The sequence below is a fragment of the Charadrius vociferus genome, unplaced genomic scaffold, assembly GCF_000708025.1.
Source record: "Charadrius vociferus isolate BGI_N301 unplaced genomic scaffold, ASM70802v2 scaffold2, whole genome shotgun sequence".
Taxonomy (NCBI): domain Eukaryota; kingdom Metazoa; phylum Chordata; class Aves; order Charadriiformes; family Charadriidae; genus Charadrius; species Charadrius vociferus.
Window position 1 is genome coordinate 2,754,684 of NW_009647595.1, and position 27,750 is coordinate 2,782,433.

At 37.5% G+C, this 27,750-nt stretch overlaps 1 protein-coding gene across 1 annotated transcript in view; it reads left to right on the forward strand.

Moving 5' to 3' along the window:
- COL14A1 (collagen, type XIV, alpha 1) overlaps nt 1-27,750 on the forward strand; it is a 119,147-nt gene that overhangs the window by 54,410 nt on the left and 36,987 nt on the right. Inside the window, exons 18-33 of the mRNA XM_009881035.1 lie at nt 437-579; nt 5,395-5,524; nt 6,523-6,645; nt 8,076-8,225; nt 8,835-8,951; nt 10,815-10,961; nt 13,204-13,278; nt 14,621-14,760; nt 16,000-16,123; nt 17,274-17,417; nt 19,411-19,575; nt 21,084-21,122; nt 21,340-21,478; nt 23,277-23,419; nt 24,368-24,477; nt 26,149-26,307. Of these exons, the coding sequence (XP_009879337.1) occupies nt 437-579; nt 5,395-5,524; nt 6,523-6,645; nt 8,076-8,225; nt 8,835-8,951; nt 10,815-10,961; nt 13,204-13,278; nt 14,621-14,760; nt 16,000-16,123; nt 17,274-17,417; nt 19,411-19,575; nt 21,084-21,122; nt 21,340-21,478; nt 23,277-23,419; nt 24,368-24,477; nt 26,149-26,307 (2,048 nt within the window). The remainder of the gene's footprint in view (nt 1-436; nt 580-5,394; nt 5,525-6,522; nt 6,646-8,075; nt 8,226-8,834; nt 8,952-10,814; nt 10,962-13,203; nt 13,279-14,620; nt 14,761-15,999; nt 16,124-17,273; nt 17,418-19,410; nt 19,576-21,083; nt 21,123-21,339; nt 21,479-23,276; nt 23,420-24,367; nt 24,478-26,148; nt 26,308-27,750) is intronic.

Sequence of the window (27,750 nt, forward strand, 5' to 3'; positions counted from 1 at the left end):
TTTTCTCTTTCCCTTTATAAATATGAGCTTGGAAACTCTTCAGAATTTTGTTTAGTTTTGAGTGTTCTGTTTGTTTTCCCTGGAATTAGAACACTGACTTTTAAGTCACAACAGTTCTGGATTATTTCTCTTCTGTAGCATTCTAGCTGCAGCGGCGTTTTGATTGTTCTGAAGCTCCATAAGCCAAGTAATACAAACAAAGCAGATGGGGTAATATATGATAATGGCAGTATAGGACAACTATTATTTTATTAAGTGGTTAAAGTTTTTATGTTATTAAGCCCAAGTATAACTGAACTGTATGGGTTTGTCCCACCATGGATCCACAGACCCACCGTGACTTCAGTAGAGCTTGCAACTATTTGGTGGTAATTAGCACAATTTTAAATGTAAAAACAGAGTTGAGAAAATAGTAATTAAATATTTTTGGCTTTAGTTTTTCGAACAGGAATCAGAAACCTTGTTATAGATGATGAAACAACCTCAAGTCTGAGGGTGATATGGGACATTTCAGATTACAATGTTCAGCAGTTCAGAGTGACCTATCTCACTGCGAAAGGTGACCGTGCTGAGGAAGCGGTAAGAATGGTCTGTATGGGTTTTGTGAATGGCTTCATAAGCTTGAAAAGTTTGTTTAATAATTACTAAGGCATGGTCTCTCCTTATATGATGCCCCTGTTTGCAATTGGTAAAGATCCATATTTGATATTAACATGATTTTGAACTTCAAAGTTTTAATCATATAGCACCTGCTGCACTGCAGGCAACAGCAGTGAAATGTAAGATGAAGGCCCAGTCACATATATGTTTAAAGAAGTCGCAGTTAAAAGACTGGCTGCCTGTACTCTTTTTCCTATATTTTTAAAATTTGTCTAAGTTTTTTGAGGTGTTTGGTTTTGGGGTTTTTTTGTTTGTTAGTTTTTGGTTTTTTATTTTTTACTCCTAGGCCTTTTTCTATCCTGAGATTGTGTTTTAACAACTCTTAAGATTGTCCTGAACAAAAAGTTAAGTAATTTTTATTTATTTAGCAGTTTTATTCCTTCCCCCAAATTCTCATTTTATGCTAAAGCAATGTAGTTAAAGTTCAAATGTAGAGTTTTCATACTGCTCGTTACCTTGAAGATGTTACAATAAGGGCAGCACTTTTTAATCTAAGTGCCTCAGAATATTTGTTATTTTTCTAATACTATGTGGTGATCAAAGTTAGAATTATCTTACACAAAAAAACGTTTCTGGTGATCAAGATTTGAAATATTTCAAAAAAATGGAAAGAATGAAGAGTACTACATGTATTCTTTTGTGTGTATAGTAAATAATAAAGGAAAGGAGGCCTAGCTGTATTACTTCAAGATTTCACAATTTTTCAGATAATTTCAGAATTCCAAGTGCGTGGGGTTTTTTTGTTTGTTTGTTTGTTTTAGGCAATTGGGGAAATCTTAATATTGCAGTGCTCTGTTTCCACAAAAACTGTTATAAAATTTTGATATAGCTCTATGTAAGAGATTAAATTGTGTACATCAAGATTACTTTCTTAATAAGTAGCTCAGAATGCAAAAATATTCCCCATATCATTTTCCTTCTGTCTGTCACGTGACTCACTTCTGTTTGTAGAACAGTTTTACTGAAAATGTGGGACATTCTTTTTGATGTCTAGCAGCTGACGTTTTTAGCCATGTATCAGACTATATCAATAAAAAAATACTAAAAGGAGTTAGTTGAATATCTTTTTTTCTAGAAAATTATCAATCAGTCTTTTTTCATTTTGATTTCATTCATCTTTTATGAGACCTTGGTAGAAAACTACTTTTTAGCCATCTCTTTCAACTATAATTTGAAAATTAATTTTTAATGTTGTGGTTTCCTTTTGGACTGGAACACTTTCTTTTTGAATTTATCTTGACTATATCATAGAATCATAGAATGGTTTAGGTTGGAAAGGACCTTGAAGATCATCAAGTTCCAACCCCCCTGCCATGGGCAGGGACACCTCCCACTAGACCAGGTTGCCCAGGGCCACATCCAGCCTGGCCTTGAACACCTCCAGGGATGGGGCCTCAACAACCTCTCTGGGCAACCTGTTCCAGAGCCTTACAACCCTCAAAGTGAAAAACTTCTTCCAATGTTTAATCTAAACCTGCCCTCTTCCAGTTTAAAGCCATTCCCCCTCGTCCTATCACTACAATGATACGATACTATGCCTATATGATAGCATAGCATATAATATGGTGGCAAACTTGAACAGCATAATGGCAAAAATTGTACTGTTCTTCTGACAATAACCCGAAGTTTCTGAAATTCAGATCCCAGATTTTGTCTTCAACTCTACTTCAACTTCAACTTCAACTTCAACTCAACTTCAAATTTAGTTGAATGTTATTGGATGAAAGCTGACTGCATCCTGGGCTGCATCAAAAGAAGTGTGGCCAGCAGGTCGAGGGAGGTGATTGTCCCCCTCTACTCCCCTCTGGTGAGACCCCACCTGGAGCACTGCATCCAGCTCTGGAGCCCTCAGCACAGGAAAGACATGGACCTGTTAGAGCAGGTCCAGAGGAGGGCCACGAAGATGATCAGAGGGCTGGAGCACCTCTCCGATGAAGACAGGCTGAGAGAGTTGGGGGTGTTCAGCCTGGAGAAGAGAAGGCTCCAGGGAGACCTCATAGCAGCCTTACAGTATCTGAAGGGGCCTACAAGAAAGCTGGAGAGGGACTTTTTACAAGGGCATGTAGTGGTAGGACAAGGGGGGATGGCTTCAAACTGGAAGAGGGTAGATTTAGATAAATATTAGGAAGACATTTTTCACTCTGAGCCTGGTGAGATGCTGGCACAGGTTGCCCAGGGAAGTTGTGGATGCCCCATCCCTGGAGGTGTTCAAGGCCAGGTTGGATGAGGCTTTGATCAACCTGGTCTAGTGGAAGGTGTCTCTGCCCATGGCAGGGGGGTTGGAACTAGATGATTTTTAAGGTCTCTTCCAACCTAAACCGTTCTATGATTCTATGATATAAGTGTAGTTCTGTTTTAGTATTCAGTGACTATTATTGTAAAAGGAAATTAAGACTCTAGAGGAAAGGTATTCAAATTCTGGCTATCAGAACAATATTAGAGTTGACTCAAAAGCTCATTAAAGAAAATTATAAAATTGTGAGATTAAGTAGGTATCTTGGCTCTAATTCTGCAAATTATTTAATTTTAAGTACACTCTCATGTCTTATTATCTTTGGTCACAATTCAGCAAACAGATTAACCATGTGTTTCATCTTTGAAATTAATCACGTTCATAAATACTTTACTGAGTAAGGAATGATGTAAGATCATACTTAAAATTAAGTACATTTTAAATGGAAGGAATCTATTTTATCCCATGGCTCCAAGCACGTGAGAGGTGCAACACAGATATCAATAAAAACAACACAGACGTTCAATATTTAGGGGAGCGTTTATAAGTTTAAGCACATTTCTTAAACAGACCAGAAAAGTTTTGTGGAATTTGGGCTTAAATATACTATAGCGTGACAGTTCTGTAGTGGATGCTTAAGTGTTTTGGCTCTGGTTTCAGTGATATAAATTTCAGTTACTCCTCCCTTTCCATAAAAATATTAATAAGCTTTTTAATCCTTGATGCAATTGGCTGAAAATCAGGGACTAGGAAATGTAATAGAATACTTTTCACTACAGAAGGGTCAAGCCCTAAATTTCATGTGTGTTCTTGGGTGTGCTGTGCATACTGGAAGGATCACATTTTTTTTTCTTGTTCCTTAAAGCCAAGAATGTTTCTCATTGTTGAAATCTGTATTGTTCTGTAGAAGATCTCTGATGTGCACATGTGGAAAAGAGAGCTCAATGCTTGCATGCCCTCTCCTAAAACCCCCCCCAAATTGGTGGTTCTTTTTTCAGAAACTTGGTTTGTATGTTTTGCGTATGTGTATTGAAGAGTTTAGCATGGAAATCTTTCATGCACGTGTCTTTGGATGGTTTTGTCCAGTTTTGATCAATGAATGAAGTACTTTTCTGACAGGTCTCTACACCTGGATGTACTAGATTAATTTCCTTGTGTGTCACTTGCCAAAATTAGAAGTAGTTTGAATCTATCCCGAAGCATTAAAACTAGTAAGAGCTTTCTTTTCTGAGTATATGCTTCAGAAAATTTTGCTCTGCCATCATCACATGGATCAGTCTTCACTGAAACAGCAAAACACTTTTAGGCTCCATTTCTGCTTTTTTCCCGTGAGTTTAAAGGGCTTATAGGTCTCGACTGCTTGCCAAATATGTGAGGTTCTGGCTCGGGTGATAGATTCACACAACGGACAACGGGCCAGGGAAGGTCCAAAAAATATGAGGTTCGACCTTGGGACTGTTGCTTCCAACAACATCACTTCAGAGCACAGTTTTGGCGCAGGAAACAGGATTGGTTTGTCTTTTTTTACCATGTCCGCTGCATGTGCTAGGTAGCTCCCATTCAGTCTTTGGAGGCTCTCCAAGATCAAAATTTTACCGACAAGTTAAAAGATTGCAAAGATTTACTTGGGCACCTCTACCACCACTGTTGTGGTACTAGTTTTTCCTCTGGCTAAAAATATAGTAAACTATTGAAGAGTTTCAGAGTAGCTGCTTATGGGGAAACCTTGTATTGTATTAAAAGAAGTAGTGCTTAATTCAGCAGTTTGAAACATTTGCTCTAGCACACCCAAAACTGCCTGGAGGGATTTCTACAGCTTCTATACTTCTACTGGGTTACCTGGTTGGACATCTGCTGCAGAGCCTTCCATGTTTCATGGTAGTCTGGGATCCTCTGCTATTTGTGGGATGTACTCTTTCTTCATCTCCTAAATAGCTGCCTTCATTTCTTTGTCTCCAGACTAGATGCAGATGGGGCAAACGTGTTTTCTTCCTGCTTGCTCAGTTCATGCTTCCCAATATCCTGAATTCATTTTCCTTCCTCCAAGAGAAGGAGGATTTTCGGTTCCCAACGAACATCAGCCTTTATTAATTGGCATAGCTTTGGGCAGTCATATTCGTGTCAGGAATAAATACAATAAAAGGATTTATTTTGTATGTACAATAAAATTCTTTAAGTAATAACCATCCATATAGTATCAGTGGTTTACAAACCTGTCACAGGTTTAATATAAAATATATAGCTGTCTCATAGGTTTAATATAAAACTGTGTTATCCCATAGGCACATTCTCCTTTTTATTTTACTGAGGTATAACTAGTAGGTGTGTCAAAAGGGGAGATAATTTAATGATTTGATTTTGCCATAAAGCATCAGGAATATTTAAAAATGCAAGCTCTTTAGCAATACTAGTGGAACATGGTGTCAGAGATCATGTAAGATATAAAAAGGTTTTGGCCCTAGTCATTAAGCTTGATTGTTTCTGTTTTTCTGACTATCCAGGTAATGGTACCTGGGAGACAAAACACTCTTCTGCTTCAGCCTCTGCTGTCTGATACGGAATACAAAGTTACCATCACTCCCATCTATTCTGACGGGGAGGGAGTCAGTGTCTCAGCTCCTGGCAAAACTCGTAAGTACAACTTTCTGCTTGTCTTTGGCCAGGATATGCATGAAGAAAGGCTTACTCTTTTGGCCTTTTTTCCTTGGCTGTAGTAGTATATTTTAGTATAAATGTGGGCTTATTTTGCGTGACTTCTATGACTCAAGCTTTATATTAATCGCTGTTCATTGATTTATAGACAATGGGTTGCTTCTAATTGACAGATTGTGTTTTGCATTCAAATACTATGAGTTTGCAGAAACTCGTTGAGTAATAAAGCTGGTAAATCCTTGATAGATAGCCCACCAAGGACAAACCAACTAATGCAGAAAATAAAGTAAACAATGCCTGCTGGAACAGTATCAAACCAACCATTGTGCTGTTAGATTTTTCTTTTGTGTGAGATCATTACTTCCTAAAGGTCATTAGAAATGCTGCTGAACTTTTTATGAAAGTGATTGCATTATCTCTAGAGTTCTGACCAAGTACCAAAAGATAACTCAGCTGTAGCTTACGTTCCCTCTCTACTGTATATGGGTAAAAAATCATCTCATTGTGCACTGCTAGTCATGATAGCATAGTTTTATGGAATTATTCTCCTAATTTACATAATTTCTGCCTAAATTGAAGTGCTGTTTGTGCAGACCCTTAAATCACTTGTAAATCATTCCTTTGATTCCATTTGAAAGCGTTAAACGTTCACAAAAGCATGATTTATACATTAAAAACTTTAGTGCACTTGGATTGAAAAAAGCAAGATAAATAAAAAATAATTATCTCTGAATTGTCTTATGTTTGTAACAAAATATAGGGACAAAGTTGGGAATTAATTTGAAAATTCATTGTTTGTTGAACCAAGTTCATAATTAATCCTTGGTATAACTTTCTTAAATATATCAAGATTAATTCACTGGCATTATTCATCATGACAGTTTTACCTGCAAATCTGTTTTCATGTGCATGTCTTGAGTTTTATGCATGTGCTTGTAGGAGATAAACTTGTAAAGCTCAGTTTGGTTTCTTTTTAGTACCCTTGTCTGCTCCTAGGAATTTACGTGTGTCAGATGAATGGTACAACAGATTACGCATCAGTTGGGATGCCCCGCCATCACCCACAATGGGTTACAGGATTGTCTATAAACCTATCAACAGTGAGTTTTGAAACTGATTCTTTTTTCCGTTCATTTGGTTTTGACTGTACAATGACCTGGCATCATCTTTTGCTGAATTTTGTACTTAAAACTAACAGTTGCAGTTACGGCCTTGAAAGTGCTATTAACATAGGTGTCTCGGGTTTTTAATATGAAAGTTTTGTAGTCACAGAATGATACAGGTTGGAAAGGGTCTCTGGAGATCATCTGGTCCAAGTCACTGATCAAAACAGGGCCAGTTTGGCACAGGTTTCACTGGACCTTGTCCAGTTAAGTTTGTAATATCTCCAAGGATGGAGATTTCAAAACCCTTCTAAGCATCAGTTCCAGTTTTTGACTACATTCACCATGAAACTCTTTATCCTAATATCTAATCAAAATTTCCCATGTTGCAAATTTTGTCTGTTTTCTTACCACTTTCCTGTTTGCCTCAGAAGAAATCTTGTGTCTCTCTTCTCTACCCCCTCCCATTAGGCAGGAGTCGGCAGCAGTAAGATTCCCCTCTAGATATACCATCTTGAGGCTGATCAGACCCAACTCTTTCAGTCCATACTTTTATGTCATTTTTCCATTTCTCTTTCTATTTATTTCAGAGACTACCTTTGGTCTCTTCCTGTTCCTCTCTTCTATGTTCTCCTGTCCTTCAACTTCCTTCCCTTTACAATGCAAACAAAGATTTAGTTTCCTTAACTTTCATTCCCACCCTACATCTCCCCCCAAAACTTGCCATTTTATTGATTGCCCGTTTTGTCAGTGCTGCGTCCCTTGCCCACCTGCACATTGCAGCTAGACACGGCACCCAAGCTCCTTCAAATTTCTTTAGAAAAATGCGGTCCTGGGTTGAGAGCAACACACAAATGTGTAACCATTAAGGGACTAAAATACTGTCCAAAGACAATACTGTTGCCTGGTTTCTGGAGTGTATCCAGAACAACTAAAAGAGGTGACAAAGGAGCTGTTTGCAGTTCTGATTTGGGAAAGTTTTATTCTTTTCTATTTTCATTATCATTTTTGCATAGTGTTAAAAGATGCTGTTGTATAAGAACCCCTTAGGGACTGTATTGCTGGCTGGCATCTGCTGTCCCCCCTGTTGGTCCTGGCACACCATCAAACTGAGGAGATCTTTGGCTGCCTATTTAGGGCAGTAGTAAGTCATTGAAGCAGAACAAAAGGGTCTTAACAGATGCCAGTGTCTAGCCCTGCCCTAATGAATCCCACTGCTGAATTTCCCAAGTGTGTTGTGGCTTCTATTCATGCAAGGACTGAGCAGAGTTTGGTTTTGTGTATGGTTTAAAAAAAAAAAAAAGGCCAAAAAATAGCAGTAACTTTAGGAGCACATGTAATTTTGGACGTGTCTTAAGATTTGTTGTAACTACCTGCTAATTCAATGGATGAGCAAATGATCATCTAATTTATTTCATTTTTTGCAGTTCCTGGTCCTGCATTGGAGACCTTTGTAGGGGATGATATTAATACCATTCTCATTCTAAATCTCTTCAGTGGAACGGAGTACAGTGTTAAAGTATTTGCTTCATACTCAACAGGCTTCAGTGATGCCCTAACAGGCGTAGCCAAAACCTGTAAGAATGATTTCATGCTGTTCAGCTCTACAGGCTGTTTTTTGCTACAACTATGCCTTTGTGCAGCTCCCTGAATAAATTTTCACATGGAACACTTTCTCAGTTGTGAACAAATTGTTTTCCTGAAATGAAAGTCTCTCTTTTTTTTTTTTTTTTTTTTTTAAATCAGACTATATCAGCCTTTAAAATAATCTGTCTGCTGGATGTTAGCAAGACAACAGTCATAAAGCAGATGTTACTATTTATCAGCCAAGCATACTTGCTTAGTAGATAAAAGTCTCCTTCATGGAAAGTCTATTTATTCTTAATTTCAAATTAGATTTTGACAGACATATTGCTGTTAGAATTATATTTTTATACTTTTTTGTAGTAACTGAATTTTTAGTAATGTTCATTATTTAGTCTTAACTAAATTGACTGAAGCTCCAAAGCTTTAGTCTAAAGATTCACTTTTCCTTCCGGTTGTGGATTTTCTTGACACTTTTTTAACCAACTTTTGAAATTATTTGTTAGAAATTGACACAAGTGTTTCACTATAATTCATTTGTCAGTTTTTCTTGAGTGTCTTATTCGAGGAGTAAATCTAATTTTTTGGTATGTAATTTTCAGTGTACCTCGGTGTGACAAATTTGGACTCCTATCAAGTCCGCATGACTAGCCTCTGTGCTCAGTGGCAGCTTCACAGACATGCTACTGCATACAGGGTAGTTATAGAATCACTTGTGGGTAAGTTACTAAATCATTCAATATGGACCTAGAACCTAACCCCGGGAATTGAATTGCGTAAGAAATTGCATGCAGTTGGACCTGTAGACTGACTCCTGAAATACTGGAAATGAGGGACAGAAGAAAGCTGTGTGTACATTGAAAGTTCCGGAGTAGAAGTAGCATTCCTGTCCTTTTATGTCAAATAGATGTTGATAACTTGTCCTTTTTTATGGGAGGGAGTTCTATCTCTCAGTAGAAGACAGGAGATTACCTGAGTTTTTCACTCGTGTGAGGGACAGAAGATGATAAAGGATGAACTGAGTACATCTAAAACTGTAAATAAGTGATCAGTGATAGCCCTGTAGCATTAGGATGGATGTGAGAGGGAGGGTAAAAGGGTAGGGAAAACTCTGATTCAATCCAGACCATGGTCACAGAGTCAGAACAGGGCCCAGTTTTGTCTGTTCTCATTCAGTTGATTGTTAATTGTAGCTTGTAGTAATGTTACTCATCTGGATAAGCATGAGATATTTTTATGTGGCAACACATGATGCTTTTAGCACTGTTTGTGTAGGAAGTGAATTATAGCCTCTTCTGTCTCACTGATTCTCAGGTGTAGCCAGAAGAGGTTACGGAGAAGTTACTATTTGTGCAGACTAATTCTCTTATCCCCAGTAGGCGTCAATGATCTTTTGAATGGTGACAAATTAGAAGCTTGGATAACTTGAGAGAAGTGTAGTTAATAACATTTAATGGGATTATCAAAGGTATAATGAAAACTAATACTGATTTGGTTGCAAAAAAATAATGACCTTTCTGTGGAATGGCAAATGGATGGTGATATGGTTTATTCGAAGTCCTGGAATACAGACATGCTGTTCAGAAAGCTGATATCTTGGCTGGCATAAGACAGCACAGATCTCTTTCTCATCTGGGAGCTAGCCGACATTCTGCTTTCATCATATAGAATTGCCAGAATTGTTTTAAGGGAGCCGAAAGATCCTAAATGTGAGCAGAACGAGCTAAAGTGTGAACAATTGCTTCTTACTAACATTTATCATGAAGAGTTTTGATTTTCAGATTGGGTGTGTGTTGTATTGAGGCAGTGATCAATTATTTTTATACTAGTGTAACACCTCCTGATAAGTATCAGATGTTTTTTCCTTGGCAGTGAATGACTGGCTTTTTTTTTTTTTTTATACTCTGTAGAATGTGATATCAGTTGCTTGTATTTCACTCCTTTCTGCTACAGATTATGAATCGTGTTGAAGATTTTCTTCTTATTATTAAAACATACCTGATGCTATTTCCAGTATCCAGGCTTTTTCCATTGTCAACATGTTTTCCGGTTCAGAATTTGGCAGAATTAATTTTGGAACCCTGTAAATACTATTCCTTAACCAACTTATTGAGTAGTTACTCATAGAAGCTGGAATACAATATCTGGTTCAGTCTCTCTTGCAATTACTAAGCACATTACAGACTCCCAGAACCAGTGGCATAGACAAAGGATGCTGTGGAATTACATAATGCAACAATTCCTCATTAGACTCTGATAATTTAGGACCAGATCCAAAGCCCATTGATGACAGTGTTAGTGTTTTTTATTAACTTCAGTGCATGGGATGAAATTAATCTTTTTTTCCTGCAAATGTCTGACACATCCCTCAGCTCCTACTTAATATGAAGGATGAAATGTTACAGACACCTCTGCACAGAGGTGAATTTCCAGAAATAAGGCAGCATGTAGTTTATTAATTTATGTCAACCACTTGCCCTTCATGTGCTGTCATGTCTCCTTCTTGGTTCAGACTTAAATTACATTATTCAATAAAACGGTAAAAGAAAGTATGTTTTAATGGTTTCTTTTTATAATTCCAGATGGAAAAAAGCGAGAGGTAAATCTTGGTGGAGGGACGCCTAGACATTGTTTCTTTGAGCTGATGCCTGGAACTGAGTATAAAATCAGTGTTCATACACAGCTTCAGGAGATAGAGGGCCCTGCTGTAAGCATCATGGAGACAACATGTGAGTAAAATAGGTCAGAGTTCAGCCAGCAGTGATAATGCTTGATTGCTTCTCATGCTTTGCCCTTTGCCTACAGATGTGCTATTCCTATGTTTCCTCTAGCTGAGTGTTTAATTTTTCAACTACATTCTGACTCCTCCACAGAGGTGCAGGATTCTTAACATCACTGCTGTGTATTACTTGTGAAGTCATATTTGCCAACTGTATTGGACTTTGAATGAAACAGGGAGGATGGCTTAGCTTTCTTCATAAAAAGTCCTACTAGGGAATACTCTTAAAATCCGTGACTTTGTGGAGGGAAAAAAATATGCAGAAAATGAAGCAAACAGAGAAACAGAAAGTATTGTATCCTGCAGCTGTTGTTATTCGGTAAAATTTCACTAGTGTCTGAGTACTTTACAGTTAAATGGGACTTTGATACCCAATCTACTTCTGTATTTTAAAACAAACAAACCAACCAACCTTTTTTATTACTATTCTCAGTAACACAAAACAGGAAAAAAAAAACCCTCACAGCTGTTTATGAAGGCAAGATCCTGCTCTCGTGAGTTCAAAATAATGCAAAACAAAATACAGGATGAACAGAGTGAATATTTTGACATTATCTACCTGTCTTTCAGCCCATTTTCAATCTCAGTGATACCTTTCTTCTCATACTATATTACTATACACCACAATGCTGTTACCAGTCTCTCAGGGTAGATAATGCTTATAATTTTCCTCCACAAGTGAACACTCCCACACTTATGGTTTCACAAAGGAAAAATTTGCACAGGTGCATGACTCCACTTTGCAGTTGTTCAGGGCTCATTCTCAGAGCAGTGAGGAACAAGCCAATTTTCACCTCCTTTTTGGAGGAATGCCTTTTGTGTGCTGTGAAGTTCAGGGAGTTAGGAAACATCAGGAAGAACACACCTGGACCTACATGTCCATTTGAAAAAGATGGTTTGTGATGCAGACAAATTATTGTATCACCTCAGGAGAAAACACTCTTCAGGGTGACCTGTGCCTCTCTGGTACTTAGAGAGCAGTTGTCACCCTATCTAAATAGAAGCTCCTGGTCTGTCTGTGCCTGGGTGTTAGTTTCTTTTAGTTGTTTCAGAGTCTTGGCCCTTTCTCTTGTTGAAGGCAGTGGGAAAACCCACATTAGTTGCAGTGGGAGCCAGCCTGGATGTGGACGTGAGGCTTGTAATGAATCCTGTTTGCACTACTCTTTCACAAAGATATGTGCCTTTTCTGAAGTTGCAGTATCTAATTATCCATTGTCTACGAACATAACTTAGAGCAAGTAACAAGTCTAGTCTTACTTGAGGGAATGATGTTATGTCACCTGTGGCTTCTTATGCTAACTGCATTGAAAAAAAATTGGAAAAAATGCCCTTGAATGAAAGCAGGAGCTTTTCCTCAGATACAGGTGCAGAAGTCAATATATGTGCATGTTATCTTTGATAATTCAGCCAAGACTGTATTGAAAGGCACTAAACAGAGCTCTTGCATTCAGCAAAGCTGTCAATCAGCAATCATGTATTTAGCTAGGTTTATGGGAGCTTGTCATTCTAAAGCTTATTGTCAGGAAAAGGATGACAGAGTAACCAGTTTTCTTTATAATAACCTTAGTAGAAGGTGCTGCAACAAAGCCACAGTCCTGTTGAGTTGTGGTAGAAACTGCATTTCTGGGTGGAAACATAACACAGTCTTCCGCCAAATTCAGGAAAATCTTGATTGGAACAGGCTGTGATCTGCTCGGGTGCAGGCACTGGCTTGCTATTGCCCTGTCGCTTTGTATTGTGGATTGCAGGACTAATACCGTCGTCCTTCCAGGGTGGGTGGAGACCTACTTTCTGCGACTAAGGACTGGTTGTGGTCAGAAAGGAAAAGGATGCTGACCTTTTACAAAATGAATTATGGATACTGGGTCAAGAATGGGGGTGCCACATGGTTTACTACACTGGGGAAATCCAAAAAGGGGCAATTCCAGTAGCAGTTCTGTTGTATCATTCTGTCATTCGCACTGAAATGCAGACATTAATTGCTCTGTAATAGTACTAGCCTTTTTCAGGTAGTCAGTAGAGGAGGACATTCCACACAGATGCTCACCTACATTTCTGTCCAATTGCATAACTACTTGATTGGAGATAAGGAGTTTTACATGTGGAGATAAGTAGAAAATGCCATATTTAATAGACATAAAATATATTGGGCTTTTAAGCATTTTTTAATACTCCTTCCTTTTATTCTCCAGTACCATTTCCAACTCAGCCACCAACAACACCTTCAACACCACCACCACCACCTACAATCCCTCCTGCGAAAGAAGGTAAGTGCTGCATGTGTGGGATTATAATAATTTTAAGGTGTTGATGCAATGTTTTTCCGCTTCTGACGCTATTTTAGACCTGTGGGGATCAGATTTCAAAATGCATTTGCTACAGTGACACTGTTAAGGCAGCTGGCTTAAATTTAATGAGCCAAAAATCTGACATCATTATTGTATTGTTGAAATTTGCAGAAAGGGGGGTTAATATGTGTGAGATTTTCTTTTTCCAGAGCTCCTAAACCATACATATTTTGCAACTGAAGCAGATATCCTAGGGGTAATTAAACTTCTCAAACAGCATGATTTTTAAAAAAATGTCTACTTTAGGTAATGAGAAAAGTGTTGGCCATGTTCAGTCTCTTCTCTCTTTAAATATAGACTTCCTTCTATTTATCATTTGAACATGTAGTGTTTTGTATAGTCTCATAAATATTTCTGTGAGGGGAACATTATGGTTGAAGACTGAGGGTCAAATCCATCATCTTGATGTTAGTGGACCAAACTAACATATAGTGAGAATTTAATCTTTAAGTACAGGAAAAAAAAAGACCTTGTGTGTGTGTTTTAGAACTGCATAGCAGCAGATGGTTTGGGTTTTTTAATCCAAGGAGTAATCAATAGAAAATGAGAAATACGGGTACTTATCCTCCTGTCTCATTCTCTGGATTTAGATAAACATTTTTATTCAAGACAAAATATGTTGAAAAACATAACTTTGCTTTGAGACTTTTTCTGACCCCAAGCAACAGAGAGGGATTCTGTAGAGTATTGAAGGGTCCCAGTTCCCATGAAAAAGTGAGCAACGTGTATGAGCAGGTGTACAGCTCTGCAGGCCATTCTGCATAAGAACATGCTGGAATGAGATGGGGGAAGCCTGCATAGCTCCTGAATAGCGCATTAAGGGGTGTGCGTTTGGCACTACAGAACTTAGGGTGACTTTTTGAATGCACAGGTTTCCCACTGGGAACCTCCACAGTCAAGATTCTCTCGTCTTGCTTACTGTGCCATTCTAGGAGTCTGGGATTCTATAAGTTCATGTGTGAATTTACTTAACAACCTAAATAAAAATAAAGATGGTTAGCCAGATTTTAAAGAACCGTTACGGCCTTGAAGTGTATTCTGTGATAGGATCCGTCAGTGCAGACCATTCACCCCTTGCAGAGCTCAGCTGGTTTTACACCTGCACTGAAGTCAAGGCCAGCAGGTCTGTTTGCTAAAGCATTATTAACTAACATTATACAAGGGCTTTTCATGACAGTTGCATTTTCTTAAGTGATTTATGAGATTTCGTGAGGAGTTGAGGCATCGCTGTAATTCCAAAATACTTGCTTTTCTTTCTCAGTGTGCAAAGCGGCCAAAGCTGACCTAGCGTTCCTGGTGGATGGGTCATGGAGTATTGGAGATGACAATTTCAATAAAATAATTAGCTTTCTCTATAGCACTGTTGGAGCTTTGGATAAGATTGGTCCTGATGGAACACAGGTAATAACATGTAGAGAGACGGACGGTGCATGGACTTGACAGGGTATTTTAGACCAGCACCGAAAGTGAAATGAATTAAAGACTAATTGACATAATTTCACAGTTCTTTTGAAAATATAAACTGCTTTAGGATGGCCTTTTTTCTCAGTATCTTCTTTTATACACACCATATGGTAAAGTTCATGGTATGAATTTTGCTAGCGTGAAGGATAGGTATCATTTCAGTCTCCTCTAAATCAGTCTAATGAGATTCAAGTTGTGTTGGTGTTTTTCGTATTGGTACTCACTGTGGTGTTTATTTCTAAATAAGCTAAAAATGCCATTGATAAGGAAAATTAAAGGTTCATTTATTTAAAACTAATGCTCTACAGAATCTACGGTACTTGAAATAAAGTACAGTATTTACAATGATTGTTCTATTTATGTATTTGTTCAGAGAGATGCTTGAATCTGCTCCAGAAAAGATTATTGGCAAATATATTACCGTGTTACCTGTATAATATACAATTTGGGATACCATTAAAACTTATTTTTAACTTGTCCAAACCGTTAACAATACCCAGTTTTTACCGTTTCTCGCTATGCAGCCATTTACCCAGAATATAGTCCATGGTACTTCAGAAACTTATGCAAAAGCTTAAGCTTACGCATGTGAATAGCTCCTTTTAAATCGGGTACATCACTTATAGAATATGAAGTTCAGTATATGTTTTGTGAGTTGTGGGGGTTTAGTGTATAGTATTGAAATATAGGGTCTGGACTTGTGGAGCATCATATTTGGGAGAGGCAATATTTCAGAATATGTTCTTGCATCTTTCTATTAATTGCTTCAGTATTTCTCCCTAACTTAAGTTACTTATGCGCAGCTATTAATTTTTGGAGACTGAATAAAGTCCCTGCAGTTCTGTGTATGAGTAACTGTACACGTGTGAGCAGCTGCAACTTGGACTTTTCTTTTGGGCTCAATTGAGAGTGCTTTTGCCAAAGTGGGTATTACTTTTCTCATCCTATTTGCTGCAAAATGAAACCAGAAAGTGTTAGGTGGTTGCCAAGGCTGCAGAGAGTAAAATTAAACTTTTTTTAGTGAAAGCTTCTTAAAGAGAAAAAAATTTCTGGCTTCAATTTAAGGATGAAGCAAAGTTACAAGATAAATCCTGGTTTTAAATGCACTCATTCTCTGACTTTTTGCTTATACACTGGGTGGTGCTTTAGTAACGAACACATCTTCTGTCTGCACAGGTGGCAATAATTCAGTTCAGTGATGATCCCAGGACAGAATTTAAATTGAATGCATATAAAACAAAAGAGACTCTTCTTGAAGCGATTCAGCAAATAGCTTACAAGGGAGGAAATACAAAAACAGGTGAGAAAAGTCATGATTAGGATGCAGATTTTCTCCCTGCTACTTTCTGTGCTATATTTCTTTCCCATTTGCTAAGTCCTTTAATATATCAGTGTGAAAACGTGGTATCTCCACACTGGAGGTGAAAGATTGGGCTTTGAAGTTAGAAAGCCTTTGTAATCTGCAGTTTACACCCTTCACCCCCTACTGCTGGGTATTCCCCCTACTGACCAACAGCGAGGTCAAGGATCAGGAAGGAAAGGAGAGAGGCAGCTAAGCAGAAGTGAATGACTTTGGGGATTGTGGAAGGTGCAGTGGGGAGTAATGTGAAATCAGCTTGGCAAGTGAAAAAGTGCGAGGGGAGAGAAGGTGGGAGGGAGCTTGCAGAGCATGGAGAAAACAGCAGACAGAGTGGAGGGTCTGTTTGGTTATAAGCCAGGACGGTTAAGCCTCAGTGGTATGTTTAAGACTGGACTGGGAGAAGATGTCTGTTAACTGAATGTAGTTACATTTTAATTAATCCCTTAAGATAGGTCTCTGATGTGAAGAAATTAGAGATGAGTGCTGAAAGGGTTAAAAATTGTTTTAGTTGGAAACCATATGTTTTATTATTCTCAGACTGCACAGAAATTTCTTGCAGCTGTTGCGTTGCCTCCAATCTCAGTAGTATCAAAATAACACATTTTCCATTTACTCAAGAAAATGCTACAATGGCACTTTAAGTTGCTACCTGGACTGTGCCTTACAATTCGGTAAGGGAAGGTTTTGTTATCTCTGACCTGCAGAGAATACCCTTTTCCACACATGTCATATTCTTGAACTTCACCTTTTGGACTGAAGAAATGGATGGCTAAAGCCATCAAATTTAAAAGGGTTAGGGTAAAAATTAAACTTTTCTAAATCTCTATTTCAGTAACTACACAATGCACTGATTTAGAGACTGCTGAGGACCCAACAGCTCTTACTGAAATCCATTTATAGCTCGGTGCTCAGCTTTCTCCAGTCTCATGATAATTATTCAGGTCTTAAATCATCATCCTGAGTAGACACATTTGAGACAGAGTATTTGGAGATATCTCCTCTTATTGATGCCTAACATATGATATAAGAAGCCAGTAGAAATTGGAATTATGTCACAGTAAAAGTATGTTGTCACTTTTTTCTGTTTCAGGCAAAGCCATTAAACATGCAAGAGAAGTCTTGTTTACTGGAGAGGCAGGCATGAGAAGGGGCATTCCAAAGGTTTTGGTTGTCATTACTGATGGGCGATCACAAGATGATGTGAACAAAGTCTCCAGGGAAATGCAACTAGATGGTAAAATGTGTGGTTTTTAAGACCTGTTCAAATTTTCCTTTTTCTCATTAATTATAACTACGTAAGTGTGGACATGAGGTAAGGGTAACTTTTGCTCCAGAAAGATTTCCAAGTTTAAAGAAAATAGACAGCAAATGCTGTGGAACTCAGAATATCACCAGGATAGATTCTGGATGTTGTTTGGTGATTAATGCTATTATTTTTCATTTTGGTGGCAGTGCTAAAATCATGTAGTAGTCAATGGAATTGCTCCCATGATGCAAAATTTAGGGGACATGATCCTGTGAATCTGGACTGTCATCTATGAAGTGTAGTCTTCTGGTTACCAGAAAACAGAACTGATTTGTTTTCTATACAAGAGGTTTTGAAAATTCTTTTGTATGTTCTTTTACTTGTTCTGATCTGCACTTACGTTACACTAATTACCTTTAGGAATTTTTTTTTCTAAACCACCAACTTTAGAGCTTTAAGCAGCCACACAGTGTTGTGAGTCTAAGCATAAGAACTGGGTTGGTTGTAGAAATATCTGATACTGAGGTTTGTGTCAAAATCCAGAGGGCACAATGTGCCAGATGGAACAAAACTAAAGGATAGAAGAAAAAAGCTATCATCGTTTTAATGTGAGGAAATCTAAGAAGAAAATACATTTGTGCTTTTTCATTTGCCTTTAGAGTTTGGCAGCTATGAGGTTACCAGTGATTATTACTGATACCTGGAACCCAGTCGCTGAGCTTGGCTGCCTGCTTGCATTATTGCTAGATGCTGAGTGCAGTACCTTCATAAATAAAACCATATCACAAAACAGTAAGGCATGCATAACTTGGTTTAAGTAGCAATCAAGAAAACCTCGTATTTGTGATTAAATTGGAGTCTATGTCTAAGATGAACAAAAGAATGTTCAGCTGTCAGCAAAGTCTTGCAGTTGCCTTTTTAATTATTAGAATGGCAATGACCTTGAGAGGAGACAGCATATGGTGGGCGTTCAGTTGCTGACTGGGATGTGTCACCTGGGACAAATGTCTTCCTCTCTCCCGTTTCCTCTGTGCGTGCTGTATGCTGAGGCTGCCGATAGGTTGGAGCAGGTACTGACTTGTATCTGTGATAGAGACTGGCGTGAAGAGGTGCTGATCTTGGATGAGACATGAAGATGTTGTTATAACATATTAAGTCAAAGTTTTGTTATGCTAAAACCTCCGCAGAAGGTGATGAATGCCCTTGGGCCTCATTCAAACTTAAAGACAATATTGCTTGACTGGAGTAAATTTGGGACTGAGCCGTGCGAGAACAGTATGTCCATTAACTATATGCAGCCTGACGTAGACAGGTTTTTTCTTTATCTTTTATGGAGAGGAAAATGTTGAAAAACTTCTAGCTAGTTTGTGGCTCCTCAAACATACAGGATACAATTCCCATTTCATTTAAATCTTTGAAGTCAGGCTCAAATTTCAACATATATTAATGCGGAATATATAGAACGTATTCAACTAGTGCCGTTAAGTTGCTGATGAAATGAGAATGCATTTATTTCAGTGTTCACTCATGAGGCAACAGTGGCTTGAAAACTCTGATTATATGGCACAGAACAAAATCTGTAAAAGACCTACAGGAAATTAATTTCTGTGCTTTGTATTTAGGATATACTTGATACATGGATAATTTTGTGTGTAATAAAGTGTAGCATTAAATTAGAAAAGTGTTTAAACATATGCTAAAACTTTAAACTACTGAGTAGTCTTAGATGTCTTCAAGAAAACACTTAAGCATTAACTTTAATTAACTGATTAAGCATAAATAGCCAAAAGAAATATCTCACAGAGAATGTATTACCTTTATTTTAGATTACATGCATGAAGTTTCTGGTGTTATAGGATAGCAATAAAATTTCCACCTTTGTATTTAATCAGGAAAGGACCCAGTGCAAATACAGTTGTGCTCATATTGTATTTCCACTCTAAATGGTTGACTTACAAGTGTGTTCTTTTTTGTTTTACAGGTTTCAGCTTCTTTGCTATTGGAGTAGCTGATGCTGACTATTCAGAGTTGGTTAACATCGGCAGCAAGCCCAGTGAAAGACATGTCTTCTTTGTGGATGACTTTGATGCCTTTACGAAGATTGAAGATGAACTGATCACTTTTGTTTGTGAAACTGCATCAGCAAGTTAGCCATTTTGACTTTTATGTGGTTCTAAATAAGTGCTAAATACTGGGGGGGTTTATAACTATTAATTTTCTATTAAGAGGTATTCTTGAAAATGTACTTTTTTAAACATAATTTACTGCAGGTATTACAGCTCTAATATTCTTTCCATAAAAGATTAAGGACGTGAAGATGTTGTGACTTGAGAATAACTAATGGTTGGTTGCTATAAATCCAGAATAGGTACAATGGTTGTGAGAAAGAGATTTCAGATTTGAAACATTGTTAATGGTTTAGAATTTAGTCATAAAAAGTTAATTGTACTTTATTTTATAGGCTACTGCGGCCATCTATAAGAGTAGAGCTAGCTACGTTCATTATTATTCAAATCACATGGTTAATTTATTAACAGAGAACCAATTGTTAACGTTTGTATTATCATAGAAAGTAGAAGAGTTGTAAGCTAAGGAAAAGCATAAAACACTTTGAAATCTGTGAAAATGCCACACTTCAGACTCTTTATGAAAATGAAGGGAAAGACATTCTGAAACAACACCTAATGGTTAGAGGTGAATAATTCACATGCTTTCAGGTGTGTGCCCTCAGTATGTTTCCTTTTATATAAGCCAGGAATTAGGCAGTTTATAGCTGGTGTGAATCGTTTGTGATTGTAAGGAGTCTTTGCGTGTAGGACTGAGGGCTACATGAGGCTGTGAGTTATCAGAGCTGGCGAACACAAATATGTTGCTTCTGTCCCATTAATTCTTTGGGTTTGGCCATAAACTCTACTTTCAGTGTTAGAGAGAACTTTGAGAATACTCAACAGTAGCATTTATTGGTCACTTGTGCTTGTATTCCAAAAGTGATCTCTGAATACGAGTATCCTGCAGTGCCATATTTGACACCCTGCATCTAGGCTTATTGATTTCCCGGGGGACCTTTCCTGGAAGAGATCAGTGTACTTTCTTCCCTGCCAGAAGGAAAATATAAAACAGATTCACAGCTATTGAAAATGTATGCACACATCTTAAGGACTGCATGCAGTTCTGGTCTCTGTTGCTCATGAAAGCTATTGTGGAGTTTGAAAAGGTACAGACAATGCCAGCTAAAGTAATGGAGCCTGGGCTGGAGTTAGGCTGGAGAAGCTCACAAATAGTGAACTAGGGAGCACTTGGTTAAAACCCAGTATAAGATGTACTTTTTTACGCAGCACACAGTGAATTTATTGCCACAAGAGGTTGTGAAAGCAGGTTCATAGAAGGATTACACAAATTCACGGACAACAGATCCATAAAAGGATATTATATGGAACACGCAGGGATGTACCCTTTAACATCTTTCCTACAACCCCTGTGGATCCTGAGGAGTATCAGCTGAGTGGAGTAGAAAGTGGTCGGGTTTGCATGCCCTTCCTGAACAGCATCTCCTTTTGTTGCTGTTGGGGATAGAGTACTGGGCTGAGTAGATCATTGTTCTGACCCAGTGGAACATGTCTTGTATCCTTAAATATATCTTTCCTTCTTTTCCAGCCTGTCCATTGGTAGTTAAAGATGGCAATAATTTTGCAGGTACAGTATTTTTGTGTTTATTTTTATTCCTGATTTATGGAATAATTTTCATTACCTGATTTTCACAGTATTAGGCCATAAATTTCTCTTTATGCTAACAGCTGTTAAACAGATGGTGATATGAAACTCTCTGATGCAACTGGCTTTGTCCTTTTTTTGTTTCCTGTAACGTGGTATTAATTTGAACTAATAGAATGGATATTTTGATGCCTTCCAGGATTTAAAATGATGGAAATGTTTGGTTTGGTTGAAAAGGAGTTTTCAGCTGTGGAAGGGGTTTCAATGGAACCTGGTACATTTAATGTTTACCCATGTTACAGACTGCACAAGGATGCGCTGGTGTCCCAGCCTACCAAGTAGGTATTGACATATAAGTATTCATGAAACACATGAAGATAATTGTCCAGTGCAGGCAATTATTCATTTCAGGGACCAGTATTTTCATGTCAGAGGAGCAAAGACGCTAGTGTATATCTACATTATGAACAGCATGTATGTTGTGTTTGGTTCCTCTCAGTCCAGTCCTCCACTTTGTATTAAGTGTCATCAAAGAAAAGCAGTGGCCCTGCTGGATTAAACATGGAAAGATGTAAAAAAAAAAAAAAAAAAAGTGTTCTTTAGCTGAGATAAATAAGAAAGAAAAACAGTGGGAAATTACTTTTAAGGTTTATATTAGATGTCATCTTAGTGTGATCTTTTTGTGTGATTATCCTGTTGTGTCCCAGTTGGAGCTATAATTCTTGGCACTGTTTCACATTCTCCGTGTTTAGTTTCTTTCTGGGTCTAGATGGACTGGAATTTCCAGGGATTAGCATTTCTCACTTCTTTTTCCCTTTTTGCTTCTTTCTAATCGGATCTGCTGCACTTACATGCTCTTCTCTAGCTGCCACCCCAGCCCAGTTTTACTGCTTCATTAGGTTTTCACTTCCTTTCATGGTTCAGAGAATACCATTCTCTTGATGATCTACAGGTATGTCTGAACAATACTACTTGTTTTTGTAATCTCATCTGTGCACTGAATGTCATTAATGTTACTGTCCTTTTTGAGCTCTGTATCCCCAAACCTTGTGTTTCCCCCACCTTGCTTATTGAGTTTTCTTTCATTTGCACTTTGTACAATGGACATACTGTAAGGCTTTGTTCTTGTATCCTTTGAGTTCCCTCTCTCTTTTCTCTATGGGAAATGTGCAGTGTAACATCACGTTTGATCATCTACAGACCATTGTGCAGAATATATTGGTTATATATCACATTTAATTCCTTTTCCAGCGTGATTCATATCTATACATCTTATATGTGCCAGAAACACTTTAGAAGGAATGGATCATATTTGGGGAAAAGAAATTGATTAAATAACCTCTTCAGTCTTCTTTCAGATCCCTTTACTACAATTTTAAGGAATCAGACTAATTAACATTTTCAAAATACAGTCAGTCATTTCAGACACTTGTCCAAAGGTCCCACTTTGGGATTTGAGAACGCAAGGTTAAATTAAATTGGAAGTACTAAATAACAAATTTTAGGAAATGACATAAAATAACATACTTCCCTTATATCATAAACTTCCTCTCTTTTCTACAAAATTTCTAGAAGAATAGATTGTATTTCTCTGTGTGATCTGTTTTGACTTCACTTTCCTATATATTGGCTTTGAAATGTATAAACTACATCCCCTGTAATTTATAAAGCTTCTTGTAACAGTCTCAGTCATGCCTAATTTCTGTCCATCAGTGATAGTTTAATGACAAAGGACACGTCTATTGAGATTGGTCTTCCAAGCAACTTGTATTTTCATTGTCTGTTAAACCAGACAATAGCAAAGGTCTTGCAAGTGGCTACTATTTTTTAAAAGCTTTGAATATAATTAATTTCAGCTTTACTTCAAACTAACCTCTGATTTGATAATCAAATTAAAAGTATTTAATAATTAAAGGCAATTTTGTAAATTTCAAGGGAAAAGATAACTTCTTTCTTCCTAAGTATTCTTTTGATAGTTATAAAGTAGATTTTGCAAACACTTACTCATATTGCTTCTCAGTCTTGATTTCCAAAGAAATATACAGAGTAATAGAAAGCGTATTAAGTGAACATCTGGTGACTAAATCACCAGATTTAATGTTTGTTTCGGTTTAAAGGACATTCTTTCTCTTACAGGTATTTGCATCCCGAAGGTCTACCTTCTGATTACACCATTACGTTTCTCTTCCGTATACTCCCCGACACACCTCAAGAGCCTTTTGCTCTTTGGGAGATTTTAAATGAAGAATATGAACCATTGGTTGGCGTTATTTTAGATAGTATGTATTTTGTATTTTATCAGTGACTTTTTCTTTAACTGTATGAATGATTCATTCTGTGTCTAGTTTTATTATTGCTAATGTTTGAATCTGCTGCCAGAAGAACTACCTGAATCTGGAAGGTGATAGTCTCTAATGGACGTTTTTTAGATGTAATTTGACTGAATTTAATTTGGGATTAGAGTCAAATTTTAAGTACACTGCTCTAAACTGGGAGCAATGATACTGAAATGCAAAGAGCTGTACCAGATGTAAATTGATGTAAGGGAGCTACTCATTTGCTTTTAAAATTTCCACTGCTCTGAGTCTGGTTCTAATAGCATCTATCTTGATATATGCCAGCGGTGCTGACAGTACAGTATACTTAGAGGCATTACAGTCTGGTAAATGGCAGACTTAGAGCTAGAGACGTGAACTCTTGATGACTCTTCATTTCTACTTGATTTGACTTGCACAGCTGCAAAACAGAGATTATAATTTAGAAGGTTTCCATATTTACTGTTGAAAAGATGTAAATGCTATGATAGCTATTCTTTGTAGCTGCCAGTTTCAAAAGAGATATATTAATACTTATCGTTCTGTCCTTCCTAGAATTTTTTAGATATGTCATCTTAAAATAGGTGGGAATTAGGCATTTAGCTAGCTTGAGGATCCATGCTTGCTTTTCTTGTCCAAGTCATACAGAGAATTAGTGGGAGCGTAGGATCAGGTAGACGTGGGTGAGGTAGACTCCCAAATATTGGCCCATCCTTCCTGACAAACCAGAAAAAAGCATTTCTCTGAGATAACTTGTTACTTCTGGGTCAGTATATCACTTATGGACGTGTTTTACTAACATTCGATCTGACATCTTTGGTCATCTTTGTTAAACGCAAAATTGAACCTTTCGGATGATGCATCAGGCCTGTTCTTCCTCTAATACAGAACCTTATTTTTATCCTCACACAGATGGTGGTAAAACTCTGACTTTCTTTAACTATGACTACAAAGGAGATTTTCAAACTGTGACTTTTGAAGGTCCTGAAATAAGGAAGATATTTTATGGGAGTTTTCATAAGGTTAGTAGTGGTAATAGGGGAAAAAAATGCACTCTGAATAAAGGTTTGGGAGTTTTTCGTGTTTTGAAATCTTCTTTCATGTGGTCAACCGTTGCCAAAATAAATGTATTTTGCATATTCAGAATCATCTACCAGACTGGCGTGAGTCTCTTTGCAATATTGAATTAACATTAAACAAATCGTAGGTTCTATGATTGGGCTGAGGCGATCAATTTTCGTCTCATGCTTTGTGCCTGTATTTTAGAGTTGATTAAAAATACTTTCCTTGAAAAGTAATTTAGAAATAAATTGCCTTTTCCTTTTAAGGTTTGGATTGGAAATGTCACTCAAAACCAAAAGAAAAAGTCCAGCAAAAAAAATTATCCTTCTTTTGGCCAGAGTTGTTATTTTTAAACATATTTTAAGGGCTATGCCATGTTGAACTTTTCTTGGCTGTTAGAGAACTTCTAGCGTTCTTTCCAAAAGCAAATAAAGTAGTGCTGGGATTGTAGCACATATTTGTTGTGGAAGGTTCTTTTGTTGTTCACTTTTATTCCTGATGTTTGTATCTTTCCTAACCAAAAAAAAAAAGGAGACTATTGATTAGGGGATAGTGTTTACAGAGCTTAACTTTTCTGCACTTCCTTTTTAGTTGACAGAGCGAGAAAGGGAAGGTAGGTCAGAGCTGGGATCTCATTCTGACTCTTAAGTTGTGCTTTGGAGGAATATATGAGGCTTTAGCAAATTCTTATCTTAGGCATTTTCCTGCATTTTGAATGGTGATCCCTACTATACATGTGTTTGAAAGGTGCAGGAGACCGAATTCGTAGCAGCTTTTCAGTTATTTAGTTCCAGCTGAGCCCAGAGCAAAGCAGTTACAGGACTTCTTCCTGGCATTCTCTCACCCTGGGCTCCAGTCTCCACGTACTGGTACCAGCGTACTGGTATAGAGCAGATACTGCATTTCTACCAGCTCTTCATCTGGTCTTCCCCACCCTGCAAATTTGTTCTTTCCTTTGCTTGACTGAGAGTTTGCTCGTGACGGGACAGTTGTGGCTAGGATTGGATTGTCCTCTCTGCTGGGAATGTCCTTGCTGCAGCAGTGATGGCAACAGAGTGTGCGTAAAGGCAGAAGGAAGTAACTTTGTTGCTGTGCTCTGCTTTTCCATACTGCATTTGATGTCATTCGATTTTTTTCAGTGTAAAAACTTCACTATGAAAGGTTTTGCTGTATGGTTAAAGCAGAATTTACAGGCTAAATTTTACTGCTTCGTTTTGGCTTTTGCAAGTGGCTATAAAGGATGTATTGGTGAAATCCAGTGCTATATAAGAGGATCATACAAGGCCTGGGAATTATTACTGATCACATAACTCAATGATTCTTTGGGATCCGGGTGGCATATGGACATTGTGTAGATCTTTTGTCAGGGATAAATTATTTTCTTACTGAATACAAATGTTCCATAAGCAGAAAAATAAGCTAAAGTCATTAAACAGATTAGAATCATAAAATCATTCAGGTTGGAAGGGACCTCTAGAGGTCATCTAGATTATTTGCTATGGATTATTCTCTGAGTTTCATTAGCAAACATGGAATTAGGAGCTCATTTCAAAAAATGTCCCCCTTTCCCCATGAAATTAAAATATCCTCTGTGCTCCTTTCTATGTTAAAGCATCTTTTCTTTTGCTTAGTTGCACGTTGTTATCAGCAAGACTACAGCCAAAATAATTATTGACTGCAAGCAAGTGAGCGAGAAGACCATTAATGCAGCAGGGAATATTAGTTCTGATGGCATAGAAGTGCTGGGGAGAATGGTCAGATCCAGAGGACCAAGAGACAACTCTGCACCAGTGAGTAGAACAAGAACAAATCTTTAAACCATTTAAAATATCCTAAAAACAAGTGTTTGGGATCTTTGCAGTTAGTTTTAAGTTGAAGCAGAGTGAACCCATATTTGAAACAGTAAAGTTCCAGCATTTCAGAAATTCTCCAGAAGCCTGCAATAGTTCTCAACTTGGGCAAAATCTATTTTTGATTATTTTAATAAACGAAATCACTAGATCATCATTGTTCAAATGTTACTCTCAAACGTATATGTGAACACAGTTGATACATTCAGGTATGACTTGTGTTCCAAACTTCATTACACAAAGTAATACGGTGTATAACTCCTTTGACTGGAATCATTTAAACTTTGTTTTGGGTGATAATTATTCCCCATGTCTCTTATTTTCTGTTTCTCTATGTTTGCCCTAAGCTCACTATCTGTTCATTAAATAATTGAACTAGTTTGACACAGATGCCCCCCAAAAGCCCCTGTCTTAGTATAGCTAGTTCTTTTATAATATAAAATATTTTAAATGTGAAAGATTGTCCCCAAGATTAAGTACTCTTTCATTCCTCCAAAATGATTCTTCTAGAAGCAGAAGTCGATCATTCTGTTTGCACAGCAGCCTATGGGAGTCTGTCCATTTTGCTTCAGATGTCATTACGAATGTTTGTTTGGGTTTTTCAGGTAGATTTAGTTACTGAGGAAGAAATGACAATCTGATGATAATCTTAGGAAGGCTTCTTTGCTGTGCAGTACTGTTTGCTAATTTTCTTTGAACTTTCTTGACCTTAGAATGAGGTTAGCAGAGAATGTGAACCTTGAACTCAAGTCTTGATTTGAATAGGAATGAAGTTTCAGAAATGTATTTACTTGCTACTATATGGAAACGCTTGTTTAGTAAAAAATAAGCCCTCAGAATATGTCTCTGTGTATAAAAAAGAGCCTTTAGGCCTCAAACTTACAGATAATAATTATATGAAGCCTGGAAAGACAATTACACAGAGAAACCTTTGTAGTCACATTTCAATAGAAACAGAAAAAGGGAAACTTAGGAAATCTTGGAATTAGAGGAGGCTTTGTAAAGAAATGGGAAGAAATGATGTCTTTTGTTAGAATCCAGGAATCTATAAGTCAGACTGCCCACTCACTGAAAAATTCGGTTTTGTTCAAATGAACTCTAAAACTGACGTAAGACTGCAAATGTGTAGCTGAAAATGAAAATTCTTTACTCCATAGTACTGTTTAGCTGCCTTCAAGTATTCCCATATATACCAAATTACCAGCAGGTCAGGAAAGCACCCAAATACCATTTTTTAAAGTCTCTATTCTGCACATTTTATTCATATTGAGTAGCAATTGTGTGAATAGTCACATTTAAGGCATGAATGAGTTGGTTTCCTCCAAAAAATAGGGGACATCAAAGGAGGCTAGTAGAAGGCAAGATAGAGGTTCTTCTCACAAC